Source organism: Talpa europaea (assembly GCF_964194135.1).
Source record: "Talpa europaea genome assembly, chromosome: 4".
Lineage (NCBI taxonomy): Eukaryota > Metazoa > Chordata > Mammalia > Eulipotyphla > Talpidae > Talpa > Talpa europaea.
The window spans coordinates 16796849-16821469 of record NC_140070.1 but is presented as its reverse complement, the minus strand read 5'-3'; the positions used below and the strand labels follow the sequence as shown (position 1 = coordinate 16821469).

Genomic DNA, 24621 nt, shown 5'->3' with positions numbered 1-24621 from the left:
AGGTTTGACCATAGAAATCCAAGCAGAATTCCAAACCATATAGTAAATACTCTAGTTGTATTTGAGCATCTCCTTAGTGTTGTCATTTATCACCAGTTCTGATATCTCTAACTTCAGATCATTGTAGGGCTGATTAGTGATAACTCTTTTTTTAACTATTTCTTTCTAATATTTTAAATTCAAAGTGAATAGAAAATACCATATAGAAAGAAAAATAAAAAAAAATTCCAAACTGGACTTGAGAGTTACAAATATCTCTGAGCCTAAAATCACATATATCTTAGATCATAATGCAAATTCTTAACCATAATAACATAAATTGCCATGGTACAGCTTGCTATATTGAAATATAAGTAAAATATTTTAGGATGCAGAAATGTAACCCTTAAACTAAAGGGTGAATTAAGAAAACTTGCAAATATATGCAGATAAGAAAGTACATCTTAACCTACATGATAAGTTGAAGTGTCTAAGACATCTATCTTTTTTTCCTGATAGTCGATAATATGAAGTTGATAATATGAGGCACATGACCTACCATGCATCTAGTCGGCACATAAATGCGTTGGCTCAGTCACTCTCTATTGTTTGCATTCAAAGAAGTTCTTGGTTTTTTTCTGAAGCAGTTCATGGTGTGCATAGAACTGTTGAGTGATTCTGAAACTATTAGTTCAGGGGGAAAAAAAATCAATAAATGTAAAACGGCCAGAGCAATTTTGTCTCCTTTAAAGAATCATCGACCCTCTTGCCTTTTCTTCCTCTGAAGTAATGTTTTTGCTCCCTTGAAGTGTTAATCGTTGGACTGTTCATCTGTGTTTGAGATCATCTATCAAGACATGAATCCGATTGCATGTGCAAAGTCGTAACAAGAAAATAAAAATGTAGAACACATTTGAGTTTTATTTTACTCATATTGGTTTTATTATATGAATGTAGCAGTATCAAATTGTGTTCTGTTTTCCTCATGCCTCATTTTTCAAGACAACTAAGTTATTACAGAGGAATAAACATTTATTCTTGCAGAAAAATAGTTACAGATAATGACAGCGAGAATTATTTCTAGTAGTGGAACCTTGTTAAAAAATGTAGGCTCTGAGGCTTTTCTCTATGTCCAGTAAATCCTATGCAATTTAATGTTAGAGAGACATTAAATATTTGAGTGTCTCCAGTTGTCCCCACCACTAGAAAAGGCAGAGCCAGGCAGAAAGCTGGCAGCCAGTGCCTTCAAGTGTTTGCATAATTAATACAAATACTGGAAGATTTAAAAAACTCGCAAACTTGGTTTTATCTGACCACAGTATAAAATTTTGAAGGAGAAAGAATAAAATTTATTTTTATCAAACCCTACAAGTCTTTTATATAAAAGACAAGATATTTTCCTTAAGCAGTTTCTCTGTTTCTTGGGATTCTGAGTTTAGGGGCAGTGGAATATCAGCAGTTTCCCCGACATGTGTCTGAATATGAAGCTGATTCGAATCTGGATTCAATTTCAGACATCAAGATCAACCTCTTAGTCACTGATATAACTGTCCTACAGATTTTTCTTCTGTCTTTTTTTTTTTTCCATGATTTCATTCATATGAAATGCTAGAAAAGGCAAAAGTGTAGTGACAGAAAGCAGGCCAGGGGCTGGAGTCTATCAACTGCAAAGGGGTGCCACAGGAAGCTTTCTGGGGTGCCTGAAAATAGTACATTGTGATTATCATTGTGGTCACATGAATGTATACATTTGTCTAAACTCATCGCATCATATACTTAAAATGAATAAAATATTATCGTGTGAAAAGTGATATTAAAGTTGATTTTTTATGGTCTAAATTTTTCAAATTTATCTAGTGATGTATCAAGCAGTACAAAGAACTCTTGTGTTACTCTAACATCAAAGGTGCCTAAGAATTATACATACATAATATAATAGCCACCAAAGCTCTTTTTAGGTTATTATTTACATGGAAATTTTCCCCATTCCATCAATTTCAGTCTATTTGTGTCCTTGTGTCTAAAGTGAGTCTCTTAGAGACAGAATTTAGAGAACCATTGCGGGCAAGGGTGTAGTACATTCTTTGAAAGTATGCTTTCTAATTGACATATTTATCCATATATATATATTTTTTAAAGATTTATTTTATTTATACAAGAACCGGGGTACAGGCCAGAGGTGCGGGAGGGTGAGAGGATTCACCAGAGACAGAGTGGAGAGCAGAACAGGCAGATGGACTGAAATACACTGCTGAGGGGAGCAGTGGGTGAGACAGGAGAGGTCTGCTGCACCATGTGGGTATCTCCCTGGCTGGCTGGGAATTGAACCTGTGCTGCAGAGGCTGCAAACAGCTTCACAGCGCTACCCTTAACCCACTGCACCACCAGGGAGGCCCTATTTTTTTTATTGAGGTGTATTTGAAATATTACATTAGTTTTAGGTATAGAACACAATGATTTACTAGTTGTATATACAGCAGGAATGACCATCTCCATGTGTCTAGTGAAGAAAAGAAAATAGCTAGTGTTGTTGGCAAGGATGTGAATAAATTGGAACCCTTGTGCAATGTTGATAGGAATGTAAAACAGTGCTATGAAAAACAGAGTGGAGGTTCCTCAGAAAATTAAACATGTAACTACCATATGATCCAGCAATTCCACTTCTGGGTATTCATCAAAAGAAAAGAAAAACACCATCTCAAAAAAGATATCTGCACCCCCCCCCATCCATGTTCATTGCAGCTTTATTTACAATAGCCAATACGTGGAAACAAACCAAATATCCACTGATAGATGAATGGATGAAAAAGATGTGATTGTGATAGCATACACACACACACACACACTCACACACAACATTATAACTTAGTCATAAAAACAGTGTTAAGTTTTTGTGACTTGCTACTTGTGACAACATGAATACACTTGAGGATATTATGCTAAGTCAGATAGAGAGAAATCCCATATGATTTCACTTACATTTGGCATCCCAAAAATAAAACAACAAAACAAATGAAGGCACAAAACACATAGATACAGAGAACAGAATGCTGTTTATCAAGGGGAGGAGTTGTGGGGAGAGGGAAAATGAGTGAAGGAGGTCAAGATGTAAAACTTCAGTTAGAAATAGTCATGGGGATGAAATATACAGTATGTTGTCTACAGTCAAAAATATTTATTGCATAATCAGAAGTTGCTGAAAGAGTAAATCTTTTTATTTCTGTGAGCCAATATAGTAAAAGATAGTATGAATCTCTTTACCTCTACAAACTGCTGTTGCCTTTGGCAGTAGAGCAGGGGGGTGACGAGAATTCTTATTCTGAAGAAGTTCTTTTCATATGTCTAACTGATAGATGATCTTGAATTAATTTCTATTTTACTCCTTTTTAGATTTATACTTTCTTATCTCAAGTTAGTTTTGTATGAGGAAACTAAAGTGGGTAAATAATTGTATATGATAAATATCTCATCTAGGCTTATACATGGTGCAGCTTTCAGAATTGAAGTTTAAATCTCATAAATTATATTAACTAGTTCTTATAGCTAAAATTCATAAAGACAGTGGTTTGAAGTGGATAGGTTTTGTCACTTCTTAAATTTTTAATGTATTTTCCTCCTTTTCCTTTTGGCCTTTCAGTAGAATAATCTGAAAAATAAAATTTTATAAAGAAAATATGTAAAACTGTATCAGGACACATATCCTATAGTTTCTAAGGCATTTGCCAATGCTTTACTGTTTCATAATTAATTTATTCTGTTTCTAAAGTTTGCTGTGTTTCTTAAGGTTATTATAGTTTAAAATTTGACAGAAATTTAATAAGGGGTATGTTATTTTAATTTTAAACTCAAATAAGGAGGTATTTTTTTTCTGTTTTGTTTCCGTAAAAGAAATTTCTCCACAGAGGAGAAACTCACATATTGGTTATAAATAAACTGTCCCAGTTTTTCACAATGGTTTAAAGAATCAGAGTGTTTCCAGTTTAAGGTAATGATTTTGAAGACCCAAATAAATGAACAATATTTTATATTTCATTAAAGATCAAACCCCTGCTACCTAGTCTTTGCCTAAATAAATTTTGACTTAATACTTTTGGTAGTTCTGTATACATTTTTTTTGATCTAGAGATAATGTTATGTTTAGAATAGGTACATTATAAATGTGTAAATGTGATAAATTGCTCTAATAGCACAGCATTCTCTTGTCTTAATTCCACCTTGCTTGATAAAGTTATCACAGCACATAGTTTTGTTGATACTACCTTGTCTACCTGTTAGTGAAGACCTGCACTAGTCACAAACATCCATTTTAAATGCAGGCCTTCTTATCTGATTTTCACTTATTTGCAGATTAGCTCATGTTGTCAATTTCACTTTCTTAGAACTCCCCATAAATCAGTAACTATTTCATTCAAGGAACTGATTTTTCACTCCCAACAAACATCAAAAGAAACGTAGCTCAAGCTTACACTTGGTTCATAGTAACTAAAAATGTCCATTATATTCAGTTATAATTACTTTCTGGAGTATCTGTTTATATCTATATGGGTCACTTTTACATATTTTTAGGGATATTTTTCTAATTACCTTTTTTATTCAAATATTTTACATTTAATTGAAATTTTCTTTTTTTAGCTGTGTTTTGGGGTGATATTGCCTTAGATGATGAAGACTTAAATATCTTTCAAATTGATAGGACAATTGACCTTACACAGAATCCCTTTGGAAAACTTGGACATACCACAGGTATGGTTGATGATTTGATTCAGTTTGCAATAATTTAGCAGAAAATATACTCTTGACATACTATAAATGCTCTTTGGATGATTTTTTCATGTCCTACTGATCAACATTAATTTCCTAGATAAAAATTAGCCTGCTTAGAAATTTCTGTTTTGTTCATAATTTTCCTTTAATTAATTTATTTAACAAGCTGGTAGTGTTTACCATGTACCAGACCTAGTTTAAGTGCTTTGCAGATATTAACTCTGACTCCTCATCGCAGCCCCATAGGGCAGTTACTAATATTGTGATTTACAAATGAGATCAAAATTTAGAAAGTTTTACACTTCACTACATTGCCACATAGTCAAGAAGTGACTGTGTGTGGACTAAAATTCAATTCTGAGAAAAACTGAAAAATATCATTATTTTAAATCAATAATATAAAACAGATAACACTGTCAGCCATAAAAAAAATGTTCAAAATATGTTTGTGAAAGGTCCATGTCTTTAAATGTATTATGCACTATATATTCAGTTTAATTTTAAAAATATGCTACATTTTATTTTTTCTTATTTTTCCTTTCAGTTTGTGCCAAATTGACTATATTTCTTATTTACTTATCTCAAAATGTTTAGTCTGTCTCATAAAAATTTATTTTTTTCTCACTCAAAAGTACATTTTTTATATATATTTTTTATTTAGGTAGCATAGGTTTACAATACTGTATATAACTCAGAAATAAATAATTTCCCCTATTCACGTGTTTTTATTTTGCTCTTAGAATATGTGAGAAATAACCACTTATTTTATACATTTCTTTTTTTAATTTAATGAACTACCTACCCAGTTTTATTTCAATTGCCATAAAATTCCAGATTGCTAAATAACATACTTAAAAACACTATTTTTGCTAGTCTTGAAAAATTGTTCTTTTCAATTTTATGATTATTCTTGTCCTTATAATTATCTTAATGTTATCCAAGACATTCCTTTTTTCATAATTAACCTTTTTCTAGCTCTATATATGTTTCATACCCATCTAATATGAAATATTGATACATGAAGGTCATTTCAAACACATAGATGCCATCCTTTAAAAATGTTTCCTGTGTAACTGCTTAGGAATGGATATCTTTAAGTATTACCTCATCTTTCTAAAATGTTCAATGAAAAATTTTGGAAATTTTTCTCCAGGGGCACAGAAAAAATGTGACCGTGTAATGCAAATAATTAAGCAGATTATTAGTCAGTGAAAAAGCATTTTAACTTATTTGCCTTATAAGGGCTTCATTGATTTTTTTTCTATAAAAGGCTTCTATGATAGCACTTTTTATTATTGTTTTTGTTTTGTATTAGCCTCACTCGAGGTAATTAGGTTTCAGCATTCATTTCAAAGGGCAAAAGAGAGAGACTAGAAGGAAATATTTCAAAGTCTGAGAACAGTCATTTGTCTTTATAGAATCCTGGTCCTTTTTTATTCTTTTCTGAAAATAAGACTCATGAATGGCAGATACACCTAGTGGTACAAATTCATCTATGTTGTACTGATATCAGCAGCAGTTACACTGATTATTTGCTCAATGATGCTGCTTTACTATTTGCCTATTAAAAATTCAAGGAGAAAGGAAAATACAAGATAAAATTGGGAGAGAATTTTATTAAAGATTTGGAATGAGAATCAGAGGCCCTGTATTTTCATCCAATGCTCTGCTTGGATTACTTGAGATATAATAGGATCACTCCTTTATTAATTTTTTGTTGATAAAATTGCAGGAAGAGCTATTTACCCAAACCCATTCTTCTATATTTTGAATTATAAATGTTCACATATGTGCAGATGAATACCTTTTTGCATTCTTATATGTCATTTTATTTCTAATTAGGTGTTACTTACAGAAACTAATTCAAAAATTTATATGACTGTTATATGTATTTTCAGAAACATTTCAAAATTGATCAAAACTTTGGGGCAAATTTTACACTATACACTTGCTCTCCTAATGTTTTTATTTCCATGTGCTGATTTGGCTTCTGTTTGCATTGGAGAAATAGCTGGAATGTGGTCGCAGGTCAGACCCCTTGCTGTCATCCTACATAACATGTGATGTCAAGGTCACAGCAAAGAAAAATGTTTCAAATTATCGATAGTTGACTCAATTGCTGTGATGTCCAAATAAAGTCATTTAAATTGCTCTTTGGATCTCCCTCATACTCTTATTTTTAGTTACCAAAATTTGTTATTGTAGCATTTTTACCTTGTTCTAAGATTTACAACTCTATCACATCCAGTCCACGTAAAAGAAAATGTCTAAACAGAAATCAATGTAGCCTATTGCTATTGCTGTTGTTTATTTACAAGAACTTTAAATTGCTACAGTGAGTTTAACCTATTTTCTTTTTTCTTTAAGGTGGATTTGGAGACCATGGTATGTCAAAGAAACGAGGGGCCCTCTACCAACTTATAGACAGGATAAGAAGAATTGGCGCTGGTATATCTGTTTATAGTTACAGACACTTGACTTGATGTACAGTAAATATTTTACTGCTAGCAGTTACGTTTGCCATTATGATGAAAACTATGTAAAGATAGATGTTGAGAGAGTCCTTTATTCTTATTTTGTTAGTTGATGTCTGATGTAAGTTTTTCTAGAACTCATTGAGACAATTGTTATGTTTCTTTAACTTTAGTTGCTCCTCATTAAGAATGTATGTAAGGTGTTTATTTTATATTTGATGCTTTTTCCCAGTAAATTGGGTAACAAACAAAGATGGTTTTATCAAGCATGGTAGTGATTTAATACATTAAAATATATAAAACTATCTTCTGTTAGCTATGATATGAGCATTTATCAAAATCTCATAGAGCATTAAGAAATAGTATTTTGACTTGAAATACTTAAATATTTCAATGCTTTTTCCAAGTATGTAATATGAGTGAAGTTTTTCTTTAATGGACTTTGACTTCAGGCATATTTATACAAATATGTAAATAAGACATTTTAACTTTCATCCGTTAAGAGGTAAATGATACCCTGACTAAGGACTTCTGTTTCACAGAATGTTTTAAATGTCACTGCAGGCTTGGAGCAAAACAACACAGTTAAGGGAAAAGTACCTCTAAAGTTCTCAGGGCAAAATGAGAAAAATCGAGTTCCCAGAGCTGCTACATCAAGAACTGAAAGAATATGGCCTGGAGGTGTTATTCCTTATGTTATAGGAGGCAACTTCACTGGTAAGATAGTCCCAGAGTGTCTATTTTGTTCAAAAAGTAGAAATGACCACACAGATTAAGTGTCCATTTCCATATAATATCAGTATATAAAATAGTTCATAGAGTATGAACCCAAACTTGAGAAATACTCCTCTCACCTCGGTTGTTCATTGAGAACATCTTTGGAACTGAAAGGTAAATATAGTCATGAACTCTTAAGAGTTTAAAGTAGTACTTTGGTTTTTAAACTGAGTTTCAAATGTTTTCATTAAATCTGGAAGTTGATTTCTCTTCAACTGACAGGAAGAATGTATGTCCTGTTTTAGAGCCTTGGACACACTTGTTTGTAGAGATAATGAGCTTGAACCTTCTCATTACAAGGTCAGTGTCCATTCTTAACAATGGCTCCTGTGTGCTGCTCTAGGCTAGTATTCTCTGGTTGATGTCAGAGGGGGTGACGGAACCGCTCAGACACTCAGGCTGGAGAAGCCAGCATGGAGCACTTCTACCTGGACAGACACTGTTTCATTAATGTCCTGCCCTTCTTCTAGGCAGCCAGCGAGCCATGTTCAAGCAGGCCATGAGGCACTGGGAAAAGCACACATGTGTGACTTTCATTGAAAGGAGTGATGAAGAGAGTTACATTGTGTTCACATATCGGCCTTGTGGGTAAGTAGAGCCAGGGAATGACTTAAATTTAGAAGGAGAAAAAAAAATCCATACATGAGACTCATTTTTTATTATTTGCTTAGGATTTTATTCATGAGAAAGTATGAATTTCATATAAGAAAATATTATATTTTAAACAATGTGCACCCCCAAGTGTATTCCTCTACTATTGCATGCCTCAGTGACAGTTCCCTGTGTTCCAACTATAACAATGGTGTTGCCAAGGTCCCACCCATTTGAATAGAAACTTCAGCATCGCTGATTAGTTATTCTGTTGTGCTCCTTCTAAAATCCATGCAGGCAGCGTCTATTGACAGTCACTGTGTCTTTTGGTTTGCACCTCTGTCTCTTGTCAGTTCTTGAGTCCTTTCATGGCTTTGCCAATTCACACCTGGTCTACTCCAAATACTCTCCTGTCTTGCCTCACCAGTTCATTGTCTCTGTCATTGTCTTTTAAATTATTTGTTAGAGGAAGGGACCATACTTTTTTTTAATAGATTTTTAAAATTTATTTATGCATACAAGACTGGGGTACAGGCCAGAGGTGTGGGGGTGAGAGGATTCACTAGAGACAGAATGGGGAGCAAAACAGGCAGATCCACTGAAATATACTGCTAAGGGGAGCAGCAGACAAGACAGGAGAGGTCTGTTGTGCCATGTGGTTTAGCTCCATGGCTGGGGTTCAAACTCATGCTGCAGTGGCTGGTGATAACTTTATAGTGCTGAGGCTTAACCCCTTGTGCCACCAGGGAGGCCCAGATCATACTTTTTGAGACACCTTGGTGTGTCCTCCAGTGGTATTCTCCAGATTCGCTTTTTACAGGATGATAAATATATATTTGCTCCATAACAACTGTTCTGTAAATTGTGAAATCCTGTGTTAAATTTCAATAGATATTTCTACAGCAGTGTGCTAATGAACATTATTAATATTCAACCAATTGTAAGGTGTTTTCTAAATGGATTTTAAAAGGGTGCATCCATTCTACCCTTTTAAAAGTTAGGATATATATCAATATCTTGAAACACATTTTTTTGGGAAACGCTAGTCTGAGAATAAAATCTAAAGTCCTTGCTATAACATTTAAGGAATGCCATTAACTTACATCTTCCATTTGTTGCTGCTTCTGCCACCACATCTCCCCACACACCCCGTAATCTAGCCAGTTTACAGTAATAGCAGTTTTGCAAGCAATGCCATAAGCTAAATGGACTTTAAATTGAAAAGGTTTTCAAACTTCTCTCCCCTGTATTTCTCTTTAATTGGAATTTATATTTAAATATTTGATTAAATCCAGTTTGGATTGTAAGTTTGTCTGCTAGGAATACATGGTAGGATGTGTTGTCTACATTATTTCACACCAGGAAACAGTGTACCTGGTTCCATCCTACAGCTGATCAGCAGACATCTGTGTTGACAGCCTCCTTAAAGTCCCCTCATGGAAAACAGCAATTTTGTAATGCTGTGCTTTTCTTTTATTCCTTCTATGTTTCTTTTTTAAATTTAATTTTAATAATTTTATTTTTTTAATCTAAATTTTATTTTTATATTCCCCATACAATTACAACCCCCTTATTTTGACCCCAATCCCTCCTTTCCACACCCCCCACCCCCCCCCAGAGTGTCTCTGGTTCATAGTTGTTTGTTGATTTTGATATTTTCTTTCTTATAGCTATTCTTTTTCCTGGTCCCTTATTTAAGTTTTCTAGATTACTGCTATGAGTGAGACCATCCGGTATTTTTCTTTTTCTTTCTGGCTTATTTCGCTGAGCATGATCCCTTCCAGCGCCATCCATGTTGCTGCAAATTGCATGTGTTTATCTTTTTGATTGCTGAGTAATATTCCATTGTGTATATATACCACATCTTCTTGATCCAGTCATCTATTTTTGGGCATTTGGGTTGTTTACCTTCTATGTTTCTTAACTGAAATTCTTCTAGAAAAGAATTTTTTCCTACTAAGTTATAGCTATTTGAATACACTCTAGTATAGATCATACAGGGAATTAAAAATCATTCTTAAATCCTTTGGCGGGAATAGATTTTGCCTTAATGCCATGCATTTTTTGAAATATAAATCCTTTACTAGGTATAGAAAGGAATAAATTGCATCATCTGGCTTATTCTGCCATATTTTCCTAGAATTGTTACCTTAAAAAGAAATTGAATTGAATTTTGACCCAGTGTGAGTGACAATATACATATCTTTCTATATATTTTTGTGTAATGCATAATTTTAAAGTATAACTAGCTCAAGTGATACTTTCTTTATATTACTCTAATTTTAGCTTGATTAGTTTTGGTTACATTTGAAATGCCTCCTAGTTCTTTATATCTATTTAATATTTAAAAGATCCAAATCTAGACTGTCCTTCCTTCCTTCTGGTTATCTAAGAGGAATGGATATAGCTCAGCTTACATATTCTAAATACATAATGTATTCAGATCAATACATCTTTCCTCTTCTCCACCCTCAGTGTTGTAAAACAAATATATCCAAGCACCAATCACTATTTTATTGTTCAATTTCTAACAACTTCACATTTGTTCTTATTTTCTTCGTATTAATCTGGCTCTTTTCGGAGTTTTCCATTTCACTGTCCTGCCAACTGCTTTTCCTCCTTCACAGTGTGGTTTTGCTTATATTTCAGTCACTAAGTGTGCTTTTACCTTCTTTTTCACCAGTGCAATTCTTCCATATGCTTCCTCTCACCCCCCTCAGTACCCATTTCTGAGTTTCCCAGTGTGGCATTCAGGGGTGTGGACTGAAGAAGATACATTTCAAAGATTTTAGCGATATGAAAACTGAGATTGTTTTGCTCATACACTTATATCTGTAGCTGCATTCCTGAAATTAGATTCTTATGGATTCATACATTCATATATTTACAATTATTACAGTAGTAATATTGAATGTTTTAAAATTTGTTTTGCTATAATTTTCTAGTCCAAACTTTATCCTACATTATTTTTTCAGTTGATAAGAAGGATAATAATTTTTATAGGAATTTATAATTGTTCTGGTAGTCATTCTAATCACATCATAAATATCAAATTTTATTTGCAATTGCCATTATTGGACATGATCTTAAAGCAGTTGTTATTTCATAATTATGAAGATTTTTAATGTTAATGCTGCTGCATTTGTATCTCACAAAAATTAAATTTCAAAAGAGTTTGATAGTTGGTTTCACACAAAATTCTGAGGACCATCTAGACTGGATATATGTCAAGTTCAATGCAAAATTTTATTGGACTTTAGTTTGGGTCTTCTGCCTCACAAGAGCTGTGACATTTGCTGTATAGCACTTACCAATACTCATTGTAAATCTTCATTGACTATGGAGAATCTGTGAGGTTGTGGCTGTGATGCTGATTGCTGCATTTATAAGTTCTATTTCTAGCTGGAAATAGGATTTCAGGAAACCTAATGTGGAAGGCAAACACATCTAACCATTTTGTATAGCTTTGATACCTATGATTTAGCTTACCTTCTAAGTCATGGCAACTTGTCGCGCTTGTGATTTTTTTTTTTAAATAAAAGCTAAAACAATCTCCATTTATATGGACAACTATTAAATATTCAACCACCTGAATCATTTAATGCATTGAATTTCCCACTTTTTGCTGCTACAGTCAACCTTTATTCAATAAGTATTTACTGGGTACCTAATTCTATATCAAATAGGTGGGGAAATAATAAAATTTTATTTTAATTTTTAAAATTAAATGTTTCTTTGAGGTAATGTTTACAATACTGTCTATGTTTTAGGAGTACAGATTGGGAAGACTAACTTTAAAATTGATTTAAGTGGTATAATAATATCATAATTACAGTAAGTTTTAAATTGAATAAGAATATAGTACACAATTAAAAATAGCTTATTAATTGGGTCACCTCTTTAAACAGCAAAAGAGGGCAATAAATAATTGGTCTTGAATATTTGGGAATCATGGTACATCAGATTCAAGTACAAAATGAGTAAATGTAGCTTCCATATTTTGGACAGAAAAACATTGAATATGTAAGCAATCCTCAATAAATTGAAAATTTGTAGGAAAATATAGAAATGTTTCACATTTTGACAGTCTGAAAGATTCTTTCAGAAGGTTAAATGGAATATCACAATTACATATACCTCTGGGCATTTGATAATCTCACAAAATCTCATATTTCTGACAGTTAATTGATTTTTCTCCACCAGTTAACCGTTAATGTTAGATAATATGCCTTGTGAAGCTATTTTATTTCTCACTTTGTTTATTTTGAATCTTCTTTTACAAAATGTTTCTCCATTGAGTAGGAAAGTAAGTACTAATTAACCAACATCTTTTATAAATAAATTTGTTTTCAAAGAGGGAAAATAGACTTAAAAACACACAATTATTGAAATAATGGATTATTATCAGATGTCCATCTTGCAAAGTAGTTGCCTACTTAATTTATACAGACTGTGAGGCTAACTGTACTAGTGGTGTGGTAACATACCTTTAAAGAGCTATCAATCTGTTCCCCTAAAACCACCTCAATAAAAAATAATTTAATAATAAAACTATGCTAAAAATAAATGTGAGTCACTGTCTTGAGTTTTACTGTACCTCTAATAGCACATTGAACATTGTCACAAGTATTTTATTTTCTGATTTATCTTCTGGATACTCCTAAAACTGATTTAAGATATGCTTTTGTACGGATGGATTGGAATGTATTTCAATATATTCCAATCAATCAGTACAAAAGCACTACAACTTATCTGTAGAGTTTTATTGTACAGAAATTATCAAGTTACTAGAAATTTGTCATACTTAATAGTGAAAGCTGTTCTGCATCTGAGTCTGTTGGGTGCTGTAGTTATCACAATTCTTTACAAAAGTTTCACCATATTTTAATTCATCTGGCATCACTCTTTCCACCACCACCCCACTTTCTACTTTATTCCAGATGCTGCTCCTATGTAGGTCGACGAGGAAATGGACCTCAGGCGATCTCTATTGGCAAGAACTGTGATAAATTTGGAATTGTTGTTCATGAATTAGGCCATGTGATAGGCTTTTGGCATGAACACACTCGACCAGATCGAGATAATCACGTAACCATCATAAGAGAAAACATCCAGCCAGGTGAGAGGCTTCAGAATGTGTGGGGTTTAAGCTGACTGAGTATCTTTTCGTTGTTTATATGTTTATCATCTAACTTCTTAATATATCAACTGGTTTTTTTAATATGTAGAATCAACATTCTGTTGACTAAAACATACCCGTGATCGTGTAATATCTTAAATTTTCTTTCTATAGACCAAATGTCTTATGCTGTTTTTCGGTTTACATTTTTCCCTTAAGATAGAACTGTTTTGTTTTCAAACATCTGTGCCTTCCAAGAATGGGTGTAGGCTATTGAATCATAAATTAATATTGTTATGTTTTCTTTTAAGAGCATTTTCTATACTTAGCTTTATAATTTATGTTGTAGGGATTTAGAACGAGTCCCAGGGTTTGCTGCAAAACGTGCCTCTACCATAGGAATCTATGTAATACCAGGGATAATTTCTGGAGAAAATTCCAGTGAAGTGAGTCATTTCCAGGATGATCTAAATCGTTTCTTTGCGATTTCCCCTTAAATTTGACTACCCTAAAGAAAATTCTTAAGAATGCTTGCGGTAATTGAAATATATTATATAATTAAAATTTAATCTTCTCTCAGTTGATTTATATGCTAAAAGCCACATATTAAGCCTTTTTTATTTGTTTTATCTTTCATAAATTTATGCAGTGTACCTGAATTGCCAGAAGAGAAAACCCCGTTTGAAGTTGTTTTATAAAGTAGTATGTGAATTTTAAGCAAAGTAAAAGAAAGTAAGGAAAGTAAACTGCATCCTTATTTGCTTATTCATGTCCAGTTTGGGTTTAAAACATTGAATTCCATAGAATTTTTTATAATTAACAGCATTGATCTATTATTTGCTTGTCACCTGCTTGGTGCCAGTTAGCTATTAAAGCACTATTAGATGCCATCATGAAAAACATGAAGCTTAGTGTGGGGTACGTGCACATAAGCAAATAATTGTAAGCTAAGTGCAGAGTAACAATAGTCATATGTCGAGAATACTGTAGTCAAGCAGGTGTGATCAAACGTGCCTTGGCAAGTCAAGAGAGAACTGAAATTTCAGGTATACAGATTGGTGGAATTTCTAAGCTGAAAAAAAAATCATGGTCAAACTTACAATTACAGAAAATTGAATCATTTTTATTTGTCAATTGTGGCAGCTTGGGAAGCTATAAATGGGAGATTAAATTGGGAATTACTTAGGGAGATTATATCGCAGGGATCTGTTATATGAATCCAGGAAATTTAGATCTTATCCTGTTGCTACTGGGGAATATTTGAAGAATTGAAAACAGAGCGAGTTCAGATTTTTTTTTTATAAGAATTTATTCAGCTGTAGGAATCATTAACTGTGAATCGGCATGTGAAGATGGAAGGATGAACCTGAAGTCAGGGAAATCTATTAGAAAATGAAATAATTTAACAGGTGACTAAGGGTGGAGCAGGTCAAGAGAAAACAGAATAAACTTTCAAAAATACTGTAAGAGGTGTATCATCATGTGAGAGGTGAATTCAAAGTTTTATTTTTAGGCAACAGGATAAATGCTGGTGCTATCAAGTGAAACAAGAAATATGGATAAAGCAACAAATTTTTGAAAGAGAGAAAGACAAACAGAATTTTTATTTAGCATATCCTTAAGAAATCTTTGGATAGTACACCTGAATATGTTTAATAGACAAAGGAAAGGTCAGTCTTGTCTTCAGAGTATGTCTAAAGGTAGAAATTTGATAGTAGAGTTGAATGCCTAGGGAAAAGCTGGAGGGTAAAGAAAAATAAAATTAAAGATAGAAAAGGGGAAACATCAGTATTTAGGCAACATTTTGTAGAGAATCCTCTAATAAAGAAAGAAGGTTTAGTTTAAGAGATAAAAGAAAAGTGAGCTGTAATGTCCCAAGGAAAAGATCATTTCAATGAATGTAGTGCTGAATATCTAAGAACAGTAAAGAAAACATAAACAGGTTTTCCCCACTATCCAAAACTACTTTATACAGGTGAGTATATATCATATCATTTCCGCTTTTAATATAGGTTAATTCCATTTTAATTTTTATGTGTTGTTTGGTATGACTTGGAGGGTCTTTTTAGAAGTCTGGGAATGCTCAAAACTCTTTTCATATAAATTAATGTTAATTGTTTCTTCATTGTATACCATTTTGACCTAAAAATAATTTCATATAACACTATTTTTGGATAGTGGGGAAAACCTGTTTATGTTTTCTTTACTGTCACCACAGTCCTCTGTGCTCCTCCCTCCCTCTGATCCCTCTCCCTCCTCCTCCGCTACAGGATGTCTCTGATTTATAATTGTCCGGTTTTGCTTTGTTGTGTTTTGTACTGTTATTATTATTTTTTATACTGATATCTTATTTGGTTCCCTATATTCCTGTTATAAGTGAAACTATCCCATATTTTTCTTTTTCCTTCTGCCTTATTTCACTGAGCATAATTCCTTCTAGCTCCATCCACATTGCTGGGAATGGCATGAGTTTATCTTTTTTGATTGCTGAATAATATTCCATTGTGTATATGTAGTGCTGCAATAAACATAGGTGTACAGGTGCTCTTTTGAATCACTGTTTTTGTGTCCTTTGGGTAGTTCCCTAGTAATGGGTCTATCCCTAGTAGTGCTGGGTCGTATGGTAGCTCCATTTTCAGTGGACTGAGGAACCTCCAGACAGCTTTCCACAATGCTTGGACCAGTTTGCACTCCCACCAGCAATGTAGGAGAGTTCCTTTTTCACCGCATCCTTGCGAACATTTGTTATTGCTTGTTTTTTTGATATGCGCCATCATGTTAAAAGAAAGAAAAAAGAAAAAAAAAGAAAAAGAAAGGCTACGCACCAAAAATAAATAAATAAATAAATAAATAAACAAACAAACAAACAAACAAATAAATAAATTAAGTAGTTTTGGGCAAGGAGCTTGGTGGTGCTATTCTTGCTGCTTGGTGGTGCTATTCTTGCTGCTTCCTCCAGAATAGCTGCTACAAAACTAACTTTGAATGCTCTTTTTAATTTCCACTTATGATTAAAGCAGAAATCCTTTTTGGATTTCTTTCAGTTAGCAAAAACAGGTACTAAAGTAGGTCTTGGGTAATTGTGAAATGGCAGTAATGCAAACTTTGTAAAAGCAAGAGATACTTGCACTCCTAATATAGAAGACTCAACACCTGAGCCAGCTATAAAGATTTATTTTATACTTTACATAACTAGGAGATAAATGAAAATGAAATAATACTTTTTGAAAATTATTTCAACTGGGCCTCTCCTGGTGGCCCAGCAGTTGAGCGCTGGGCTGAGAGGCTGCCCGCAGCCTCTGCAGCGCTGGTTCGATCCCTGGCAGCCGGGGAGGGTCGCACATGGCGCGTGGACCTCTCCTACTGCCCGCTGCTCCCCTCAGCAGTGTATTTCGTCAGTCTGCCTGTTCTGCTCCCTGCTCTGTCTCTGGTGAATCCTCTCATCCTCCCGCGCTTCTGACTGTACCCAGGCTTGTATAAATAAATAAATAAATCTTTAAAAAAAAAAAAGAAAATTATTTCAACTATTGTAATAATAAGTTGCTCTTAACTACAGTTACTTAGTTCCCTCTCTATGTCAAATATTTTACTATGCAGACAAAAAAATAACAAAGGAAGTAACTTTCAAGAATGATTCTTACACTTAAAAATAAGACTGTTTCAACATAAATATGTATCTAAAAAGACAAGAAAAAAGTAATATGTGTGTATAATTCTTAATATAGTGCTAAGCAAATTATGGTTATTCATGTTTCTCTTGACTCTACATTCAGTCTATAGAAAAAAAAAATTATTGGGTGAGATTTCCTGTATTTGGAATCACTACAACAGGGCAATTGTAGTTTGAAAGAGTTCTTGTTGGAGATTAATCATCAACAAATTTATGACTTTCCCTAGCTCAGAAACTTAAGATCAACTGTTATTCATGGGCAAAGTCTACTTAGTACAGACTTCAGCTTTGCATTTCTATGAAAAATTCTGTGATAGGAACTAAATTGGTATAAAGATTGGATTACTCTAATCCATCTTAGTTTATACCTTTAAGGAATAGGCTAATTATTTTTTTATTGTTAGGGTGAGTTCCCTTAGTCCTCTGTATCTCAGGTTCTCTTTTCTTCTTTCTGAAACAAATGTAATTTTATTTATTTGGACTGTGCATGGCCATGTTCTTTTTAAATAGCACAAAACACTGTGACATACACACACACGTTAAGAGCTTAGTTCTTGCATCAATATATACTACTGAAGTTGCTCAATATCCCACTTTCAGAAATTGTAATGAAATGTTTTGCTTTCATTAGAGAATTTTGTTCCCATATTGTGTTATAGTGGATTATAAATTTTTTCTTTAAAATCAGGCCATAATTAAAAAAAATTACCATATAGCTGTATGTATATTAGTATGTTAGTATGCTAGCATGTTAGTAAAAACATACTAATAATCCTTTCTGAAGAAGACTTTCTTTAACAAAGCTAATAAAGGGTATTTTCTGAGGATGGTTGTAGTACAGATAGACACACTAGTGGCCTGTGCAGTACCTATTTACCATATGGTCTGTTCATTTAGAACTGTATTTTTTATAAGAAGCTAATATCATTGTTTTCTTACAGTTAAAAAAAAAGGGCATTTGTATGCAGCATTTTTTAAAAAAATAGGATGATGAGCAAGAAGATAATTAAAACAGCTTTTAGATTTTTGGAATCATTTAAATTTATTATGTAATATATAATGCAGAAAAAACTTCAGCTGGTGTGTAGTTTCCAGAGACATTAAATGAACCCTCGTGGGTCTCTCGCTCATTTTAAGAAATGGAACTATAATAAATAGTAGTTTGTATTTTTTCAATTGAGTCTTCCTTATCAGTCAGAAGTAAACACTATGTTAAAATTTGTGTCAAGCTCTCTCCACTTTTCCATACTGTTTTTCACACATATGGGTATTCCTAAATGGAATGTTGTCTAATTTTGCTTTTTTGACCTCTGTATAAATGCAGTCCATCATACAACATAAATAGATAGATAGATAGACAGATAGATAGATAGATAGATAGACAGAGAGACAGATTAGGACTTGTTTCTTTTGCTTGTTTTTGAGATTGAGCTATATTGATACATACAGATGGAATTAATTCTTTTCACTCTGCAACTTTGCTGTATTATTGACTGACATTTTGATTGTGGCATCACTCAATTTCTTTATTACCTTTTGGAAATTTTTTGATTAATATGATATTTTATATTAAGTAGTATTATGGCAATTAGAATAAAATGTAGTTTGTTGTAGTAATTTAATTTTGAACTCCAACTTTGAATTTGGAACTCTAGCTCACTTTATTTTTTGATGTTCAGAGCTTTTAAAATGAGTCATAAAATTATGAAAACTGAATAATAGCAACCCAGACTCTATGAGGAAGTTCTCTATTTCTGGAACCCTTGGTGTAGATCTGTATATTTAACTCTTTTGTTATTTTCAACAACATAAGAGAGGAATCTTAAAGAAATTCTTAAGAAATAATATTACCATACAGATACAAACAGGCAGTTGAAAAATCTATTAAAATGAAGACATCCAGATGTAAAAATTACACTGTGAAAAAGTTAAAAATAAGTTCTAAAGCATATTCTTCTGGATCAAAAAAGCCTCCAAGTAGAAATTCCTTTTTATCAAAGAAAATCTTGTTTCAGTTTTGAATGAAATTTTGTGCTGTTGGTTTGTCTTTGGTGACAAAGGGCATAAAGTCTGCTCTGTTGTGTAAACATCCAAATATTGTTTTGTATTTCTCCCAGTGTTTCATAGGAAAGCTCTAAAGCAAATAGGAAGATAATTTTTTGTCAATTTTGGCAAATGTAATATAAGAGAGAGGTGGAAAACTTGGAAAAAATGTCACTTTTTATTTTATTCTCACAGTACTACAAAAAGCAGTACAATTTATTTATTTATAAGATTTTATTTATTTATACAAGAGCTGGGGTACAGGCCAGAGGCATGGGGTGTAAAAGGATTCACCAGAGACAGAGTGGGGAACAGAACCTGCAGACTGACTGAAATACACTGCTGAGGGGAGCAGCAGGCAAGACAGGAGAGGTCTGCTGCACCATGTGGGTTTATCCCTGACCAGCCAGGAATCGAACCCATGCTGCAGAGGCTGAGGACAGCTTCATAGCGCTGCACTCAACCCGCTATGCTCAACCCACTGTGCAAGAAATATTATGAGTCTTTAAAGAAGTTACTGAGGTATATGTCATGTAGTGTTTTGCCTATATTTCCTTCTCTATATTTTATGGTTTCAAGTCTTATGTCTAGTTCTTTAATCCATTTTGAGTTGGTTTTTGTGCATGGTGTGAGGTAGTAGTCAAGCTTCATTCTTTTGCATGTAGTGACTAATTATAATAAAGTAAAAATCAAAATCAACAAGCAACTATAAACCAGAGATACACTGGGGTATACACTGGGGAGGAGGGAGTAGGATCAGAACAAGGGGGGTGGGAATTGTATGGGCACTATAACCAAGATGAAAATGCATACGTTGTGGAAAAATGAAAAATGATGTAAAAATATATAAAATGAAAATTAAAAATTTATAAAATTAAAAAATAGCACAGCTCAGATAAATAAATAGCACAATACTTTAAGAAAATAAGCACGAAGAAAATAGGAATTAGGTATTTGCATCTCTGTGCCATGCTTAAAAGGCCAACTTGAAAGATATTTGAGAAATTAAGAAAAATATCAAATACCAAATATCAATAGTCTTCTGAAACTATATGCAGATTGTATTAGGAAACTACAGTAAGAATTGCACAATAAAGAAATTGTGATTTATAAAACAAAAAAACAAGAAAGGAAGTATTATGAGAAGGTAAGAGTATACAAGAAAAAAAACCGAAGAGGGCGGAGCAACATGGCGGCGAGGAGACGCTGCGAGTAAGATCTCCCATTAAAAAAAGTTAATAGGGAGGAAAAGCGGCAGGTCCCAGTGAGAACTGGGACACGGAAGATAAACGGACGACTCCAGCAAACTGCCCGAAGAAGAAAGTGGCCATAAAAGAGGACGAGAAGGGAGGGAAGCGCAGAACCCTGCTCCCCTCCCCCGCCCACAGAGGCGGCACTCTCCGACCTGCAGAGACGAGGGAAACAACAAACCAAAACGCCCAACAAGAAAAACGGATGCAGCAAGTGGGACTGTGAGTGGAAAGGAACTATTTCAGCCACCACACCCCGTGAACGGGAGCTGAGGCGAACCCTGCAGGATCCGCCGCGGAGGTGAGCTCCAGGCGCCATTAAAGAGAGCCCCGCCCACCAGGAGGAGACCAGCACCAGCACACAGCCCCGGCCGCCCGGTAAGCTTGCGCGAAAGCGGCGCTCGGATTGCAGCTGCCCAGGGCCCTGCGCCTGCGACCTAGGCTTGCGGGGAGACGGCGGAGGCCCTCCCTGAGCGAGCAGGAACAAGGCGCCCAGGCAGGGGAGCGGGATTCAAAAGGCGCCACTCCCGCGCCACTGATCTGGGCTACAGCCCGCATCCTGGAACTGAGGGCTTTGGAACTGAGACCCGGGCGGAGGCCCTCCCTGAGTGAGCAGGAACAAGGCGCCCAGGCAGGGGAGCGGGATTCAAAAGGCGCCACTCCCGCGCCACTGATCTGGGCTACAGCCCGCGTCCTGGAACTGAGGGCTTTGGAACTGAGACCCGGGGCACGAAATTAGGGGCGTGGGTTCCCCACGACGGTGGGGCACAAGGCAGACACAGCACCCCAAAGCCGTTGAGGTGTACCCTACCATCCCCGCTCTGCTCCCTGTCCCACGGGGTGGAAAATCAGCTCCCCAAGGGCTCTAGGAGAGATCTCTGGTGCCACCTAGCGACTTGACCCCAGCACAGGCTACTGAAGGAGCTAGTGGCCAGCTGGGGAGTTAGCCCACACCGGGCCCCTTCTGAACAAGTAGTCTGAGCCCACAGGGAGAGCGAGCACCCACAGCCGGGGCAGACCAGGCGCGCAGAATAGTGTGCCTGAGACCAGAAGCGCAGGGAGTGTGTCCCACATCACCATTTTAGAACAGGGACATTTCTACAGTAAAGACTACCTGCAGAAGGCTTCCTCAGGAGCCAGAGGTGAGCGGGGGAAGTTCGCCCACGCCAGACCCCCTCTGGCCTGCAATCCAAGCCCAGAGGGGAGCAGGAACCCACCGCCGGGGCAGACCAGGCGCACAGGGGAGTGTGTCCCCACATCGGCATTTTAGAACAGGGACCTTTCTCCAGTAAAGGCTGCTTGAAACTGACAGATGACTCCTGGAAGAACCAGAGGGGAACAGAGAAGCCCACCCAAGATGCCGGCAAGTCCCAACAACACAGTGTCCCAACGCATACGGCAAATTAGAAAACAGACAGTAGGGAGGAGAAGAACCACACGCAACCTAGCAACTCTCCAGAGAAAAAGCACACCACAAAAAGAAAGCCAGCCCCCAGATTGCAACAACAATAACTTGGAAGAATTTCTGAGCCTTCCAGAAAGAGAATTTAAAATTGCTGTGATTAAAAAACTGACAGAAGTCATAAAGGAAAACAATGATAAGGGAAAAATAATCAACGATCAGAAGAATGCAATTGAGTCCCTAGAGAGGGAAAACAATGGTCAGAAGAAAGAAATTGAGTCCCTAAAGAGGGAAGTAAAAGAAATGCAGGAGATCAAAGAATTAATGGAAGAACTAAAGAATTCTGGGAAAAGCAATGAAAGCAGAATAGATGAAATGGAAGAACGAATAAGTAATCTTGAAGACACAGAAATAAAAAGAACCAAAACAGAAAAGGAAAGAGAAGTACGAAGGAAAAAGAATGAAGAAAGACTTAGGGAACTATCTGACTCCATGAGGAAAGGAAATATAAGAGTTATAGGAATACCAGAAGGAGAGGAGAGAGATGTAGGAACAGAGAAAATATTCAAAGAGATAATTGAAGAGAACTTCCCAAATGTGAAGAAGGAGCTGAAAATTGATATACAAGAAGCAAGAAGAACACCAAACTTCCACGACGAAAGGAAAAATACAGCAAGACACATAATAGTAAAGCTCCCAAGAATCCAGGACAAGGAAAAAATAATGAAGCTGGCAAGAGGGAAGAAACAGATAACATTCAAAGGAAAACCAATCAGGCTGACATCAGACTTCTCCGAAGAAACACTACGGGCAAGGAGAGAGTGGAGGGACATAGTCAACAGACTCCAAGAAAACAGATGCCAACCAAGAATACTCTATCCCGCAAAGCTCTCCTTCCTCTTTGAAGAAAGAATATGGACCTTCCCAGACAAACAGAAACTCCGGAATTTCATGGCAACTAAACCCCCACTCCAAAAAATACTACAAGGAGTCCTAAAGCCAGAACCTCAGAGCGACGAATAACAATGAAAGAAGGCCCAAAAAAAAAAAAAAGTTATTAAAAGAATAAATAAATAAAATCAAAGGAAAGACAAACACAATGGCAAATACAGATGTTAACATATCAATATTAACTCTAAATGTAAATGGACTAAACTCTTCAATAAAAAGACACAGAGTTGCAGCCTGGATTAAGAAACAAAACCCAACCTTTTGCTGTCTCCAGGAAACACATTTAGCTACAAAAGATAAAAATAGGCTCAAAGTTAAAGGATGGAAAACAATCCTACAAGCAAATGGACCAAAAAAGAAAGCAGGAACAGCTATACTTATATCAGATAAAACAGATTTCAAACTCAAAAAGATAAAAAGAGACCCCAATGGTCACTACATTATGATCAAGGGGACAATACTTCAAGAAGAAATAACACTAATTAACATATACTCACCAAACGAAGGAGCACCAAAATATATCAGACAACTGTTGTCCTCTCTGAAAACAGACATCAGAGAAAACACATACGTAGTGGGAGACTTCAACACACCACTATCAACAATGGATAGATCAACAAGACAAAAAATAAGTAAAGAAACCAAAGCTCTAAATAAAGACCTAGAGCAATTGGGCTTAACAGACATCTATAGAACACTAAACCCCAAAAAATCGGAGTACACATTTTTCTCAAGCGCACACGGATCATTCTCCAGGATCGATCACATACTGGGGCACAAGACAAACATCAACAGATACACCAAGATTGAAATCATATCAACCATCTTTTCTGACCATGAAGGCATCAAACTAGAAATAAACCATAAAAAGAAGGCAAGGAACTTTCCTACCTCATGGAGATTAAAAACCACACTACTGGAAGACCATTGGACTAATGAGGAGATCAAAGAAGAAATTAAAAAAATTTTTGAATTGAACGACAAGGAGGACACCAATATCCTAAATGTATGGGATGCAGCAAAAGCAGTAATAAGAGGAAAATATATAGCAATAGAAGCTCACATCAAGAAACAAGAAAGAACGCAAAGAAACAACCTAATCTCGAAGCTCAAAGATCTAGAAAAAGAACAACAAAAAAACCCCAAAACCAGTAGAAGAAAAGAAATAATAAAAACCAAAGCAGAAATAAATGAAATTGAAACTAAAAAAACAATCCAAAAGATCAATGAAACCAAGAGCTGGTTCTTTGAAAAAATCAATAAAATAGACAAACCCCTAGCCAGGCTCACAAAGGAAAAAAGGGAGAAAGCACAAATAAACAGGATCATCAATGAAAGAGGAGAAATCACAACGGACACAGCAGAAATCAAAAGAATAATCAGTAACTACTATGAACAGTTATATGGAAACAAGTTTAACAATCTAGAGGAGATGGACAAATTCCTACAACTCTACAATCACCCAAAGCTAGATAAAGAAGAAATAGAACACCTAAACAGACCAATTACAATTAGCGAAATTGAAATGGTAATCAAAAACCTCCCCAAAAACAAAAGCCCAGGACCTGATGGATTTACAAATGAATTCTACCAAACATTCA

General features: G+C 35.1%; 1 protein-coding gene across 1 annotated transcript in view; it reads left to right on the top strand.

Moving 5' to 3' along the window:
• TLL1 (tolloid like 1) overlaps window positions 1-24621 on the top strand; it is a gene marked incomplete at both ends in the record, with an annotated part of 170903 nt that overhangs the window by 67060 nt on the left and 79222 nt on the right. Inside the window, 5 exon segments of the mRNA XM_084232314.1 lie at window positions 4612-4722; window positions 7111-7191; window positions 7782-7934; window positions 8465-8582; window positions 13526-13704. Coding sequence (XP_084088440.1) covers window positions 4612-4722; window positions 7111-7191; window positions 7782-7934; window positions 8465-8582; window positions 13526-13704 — 642 coding nt within the window.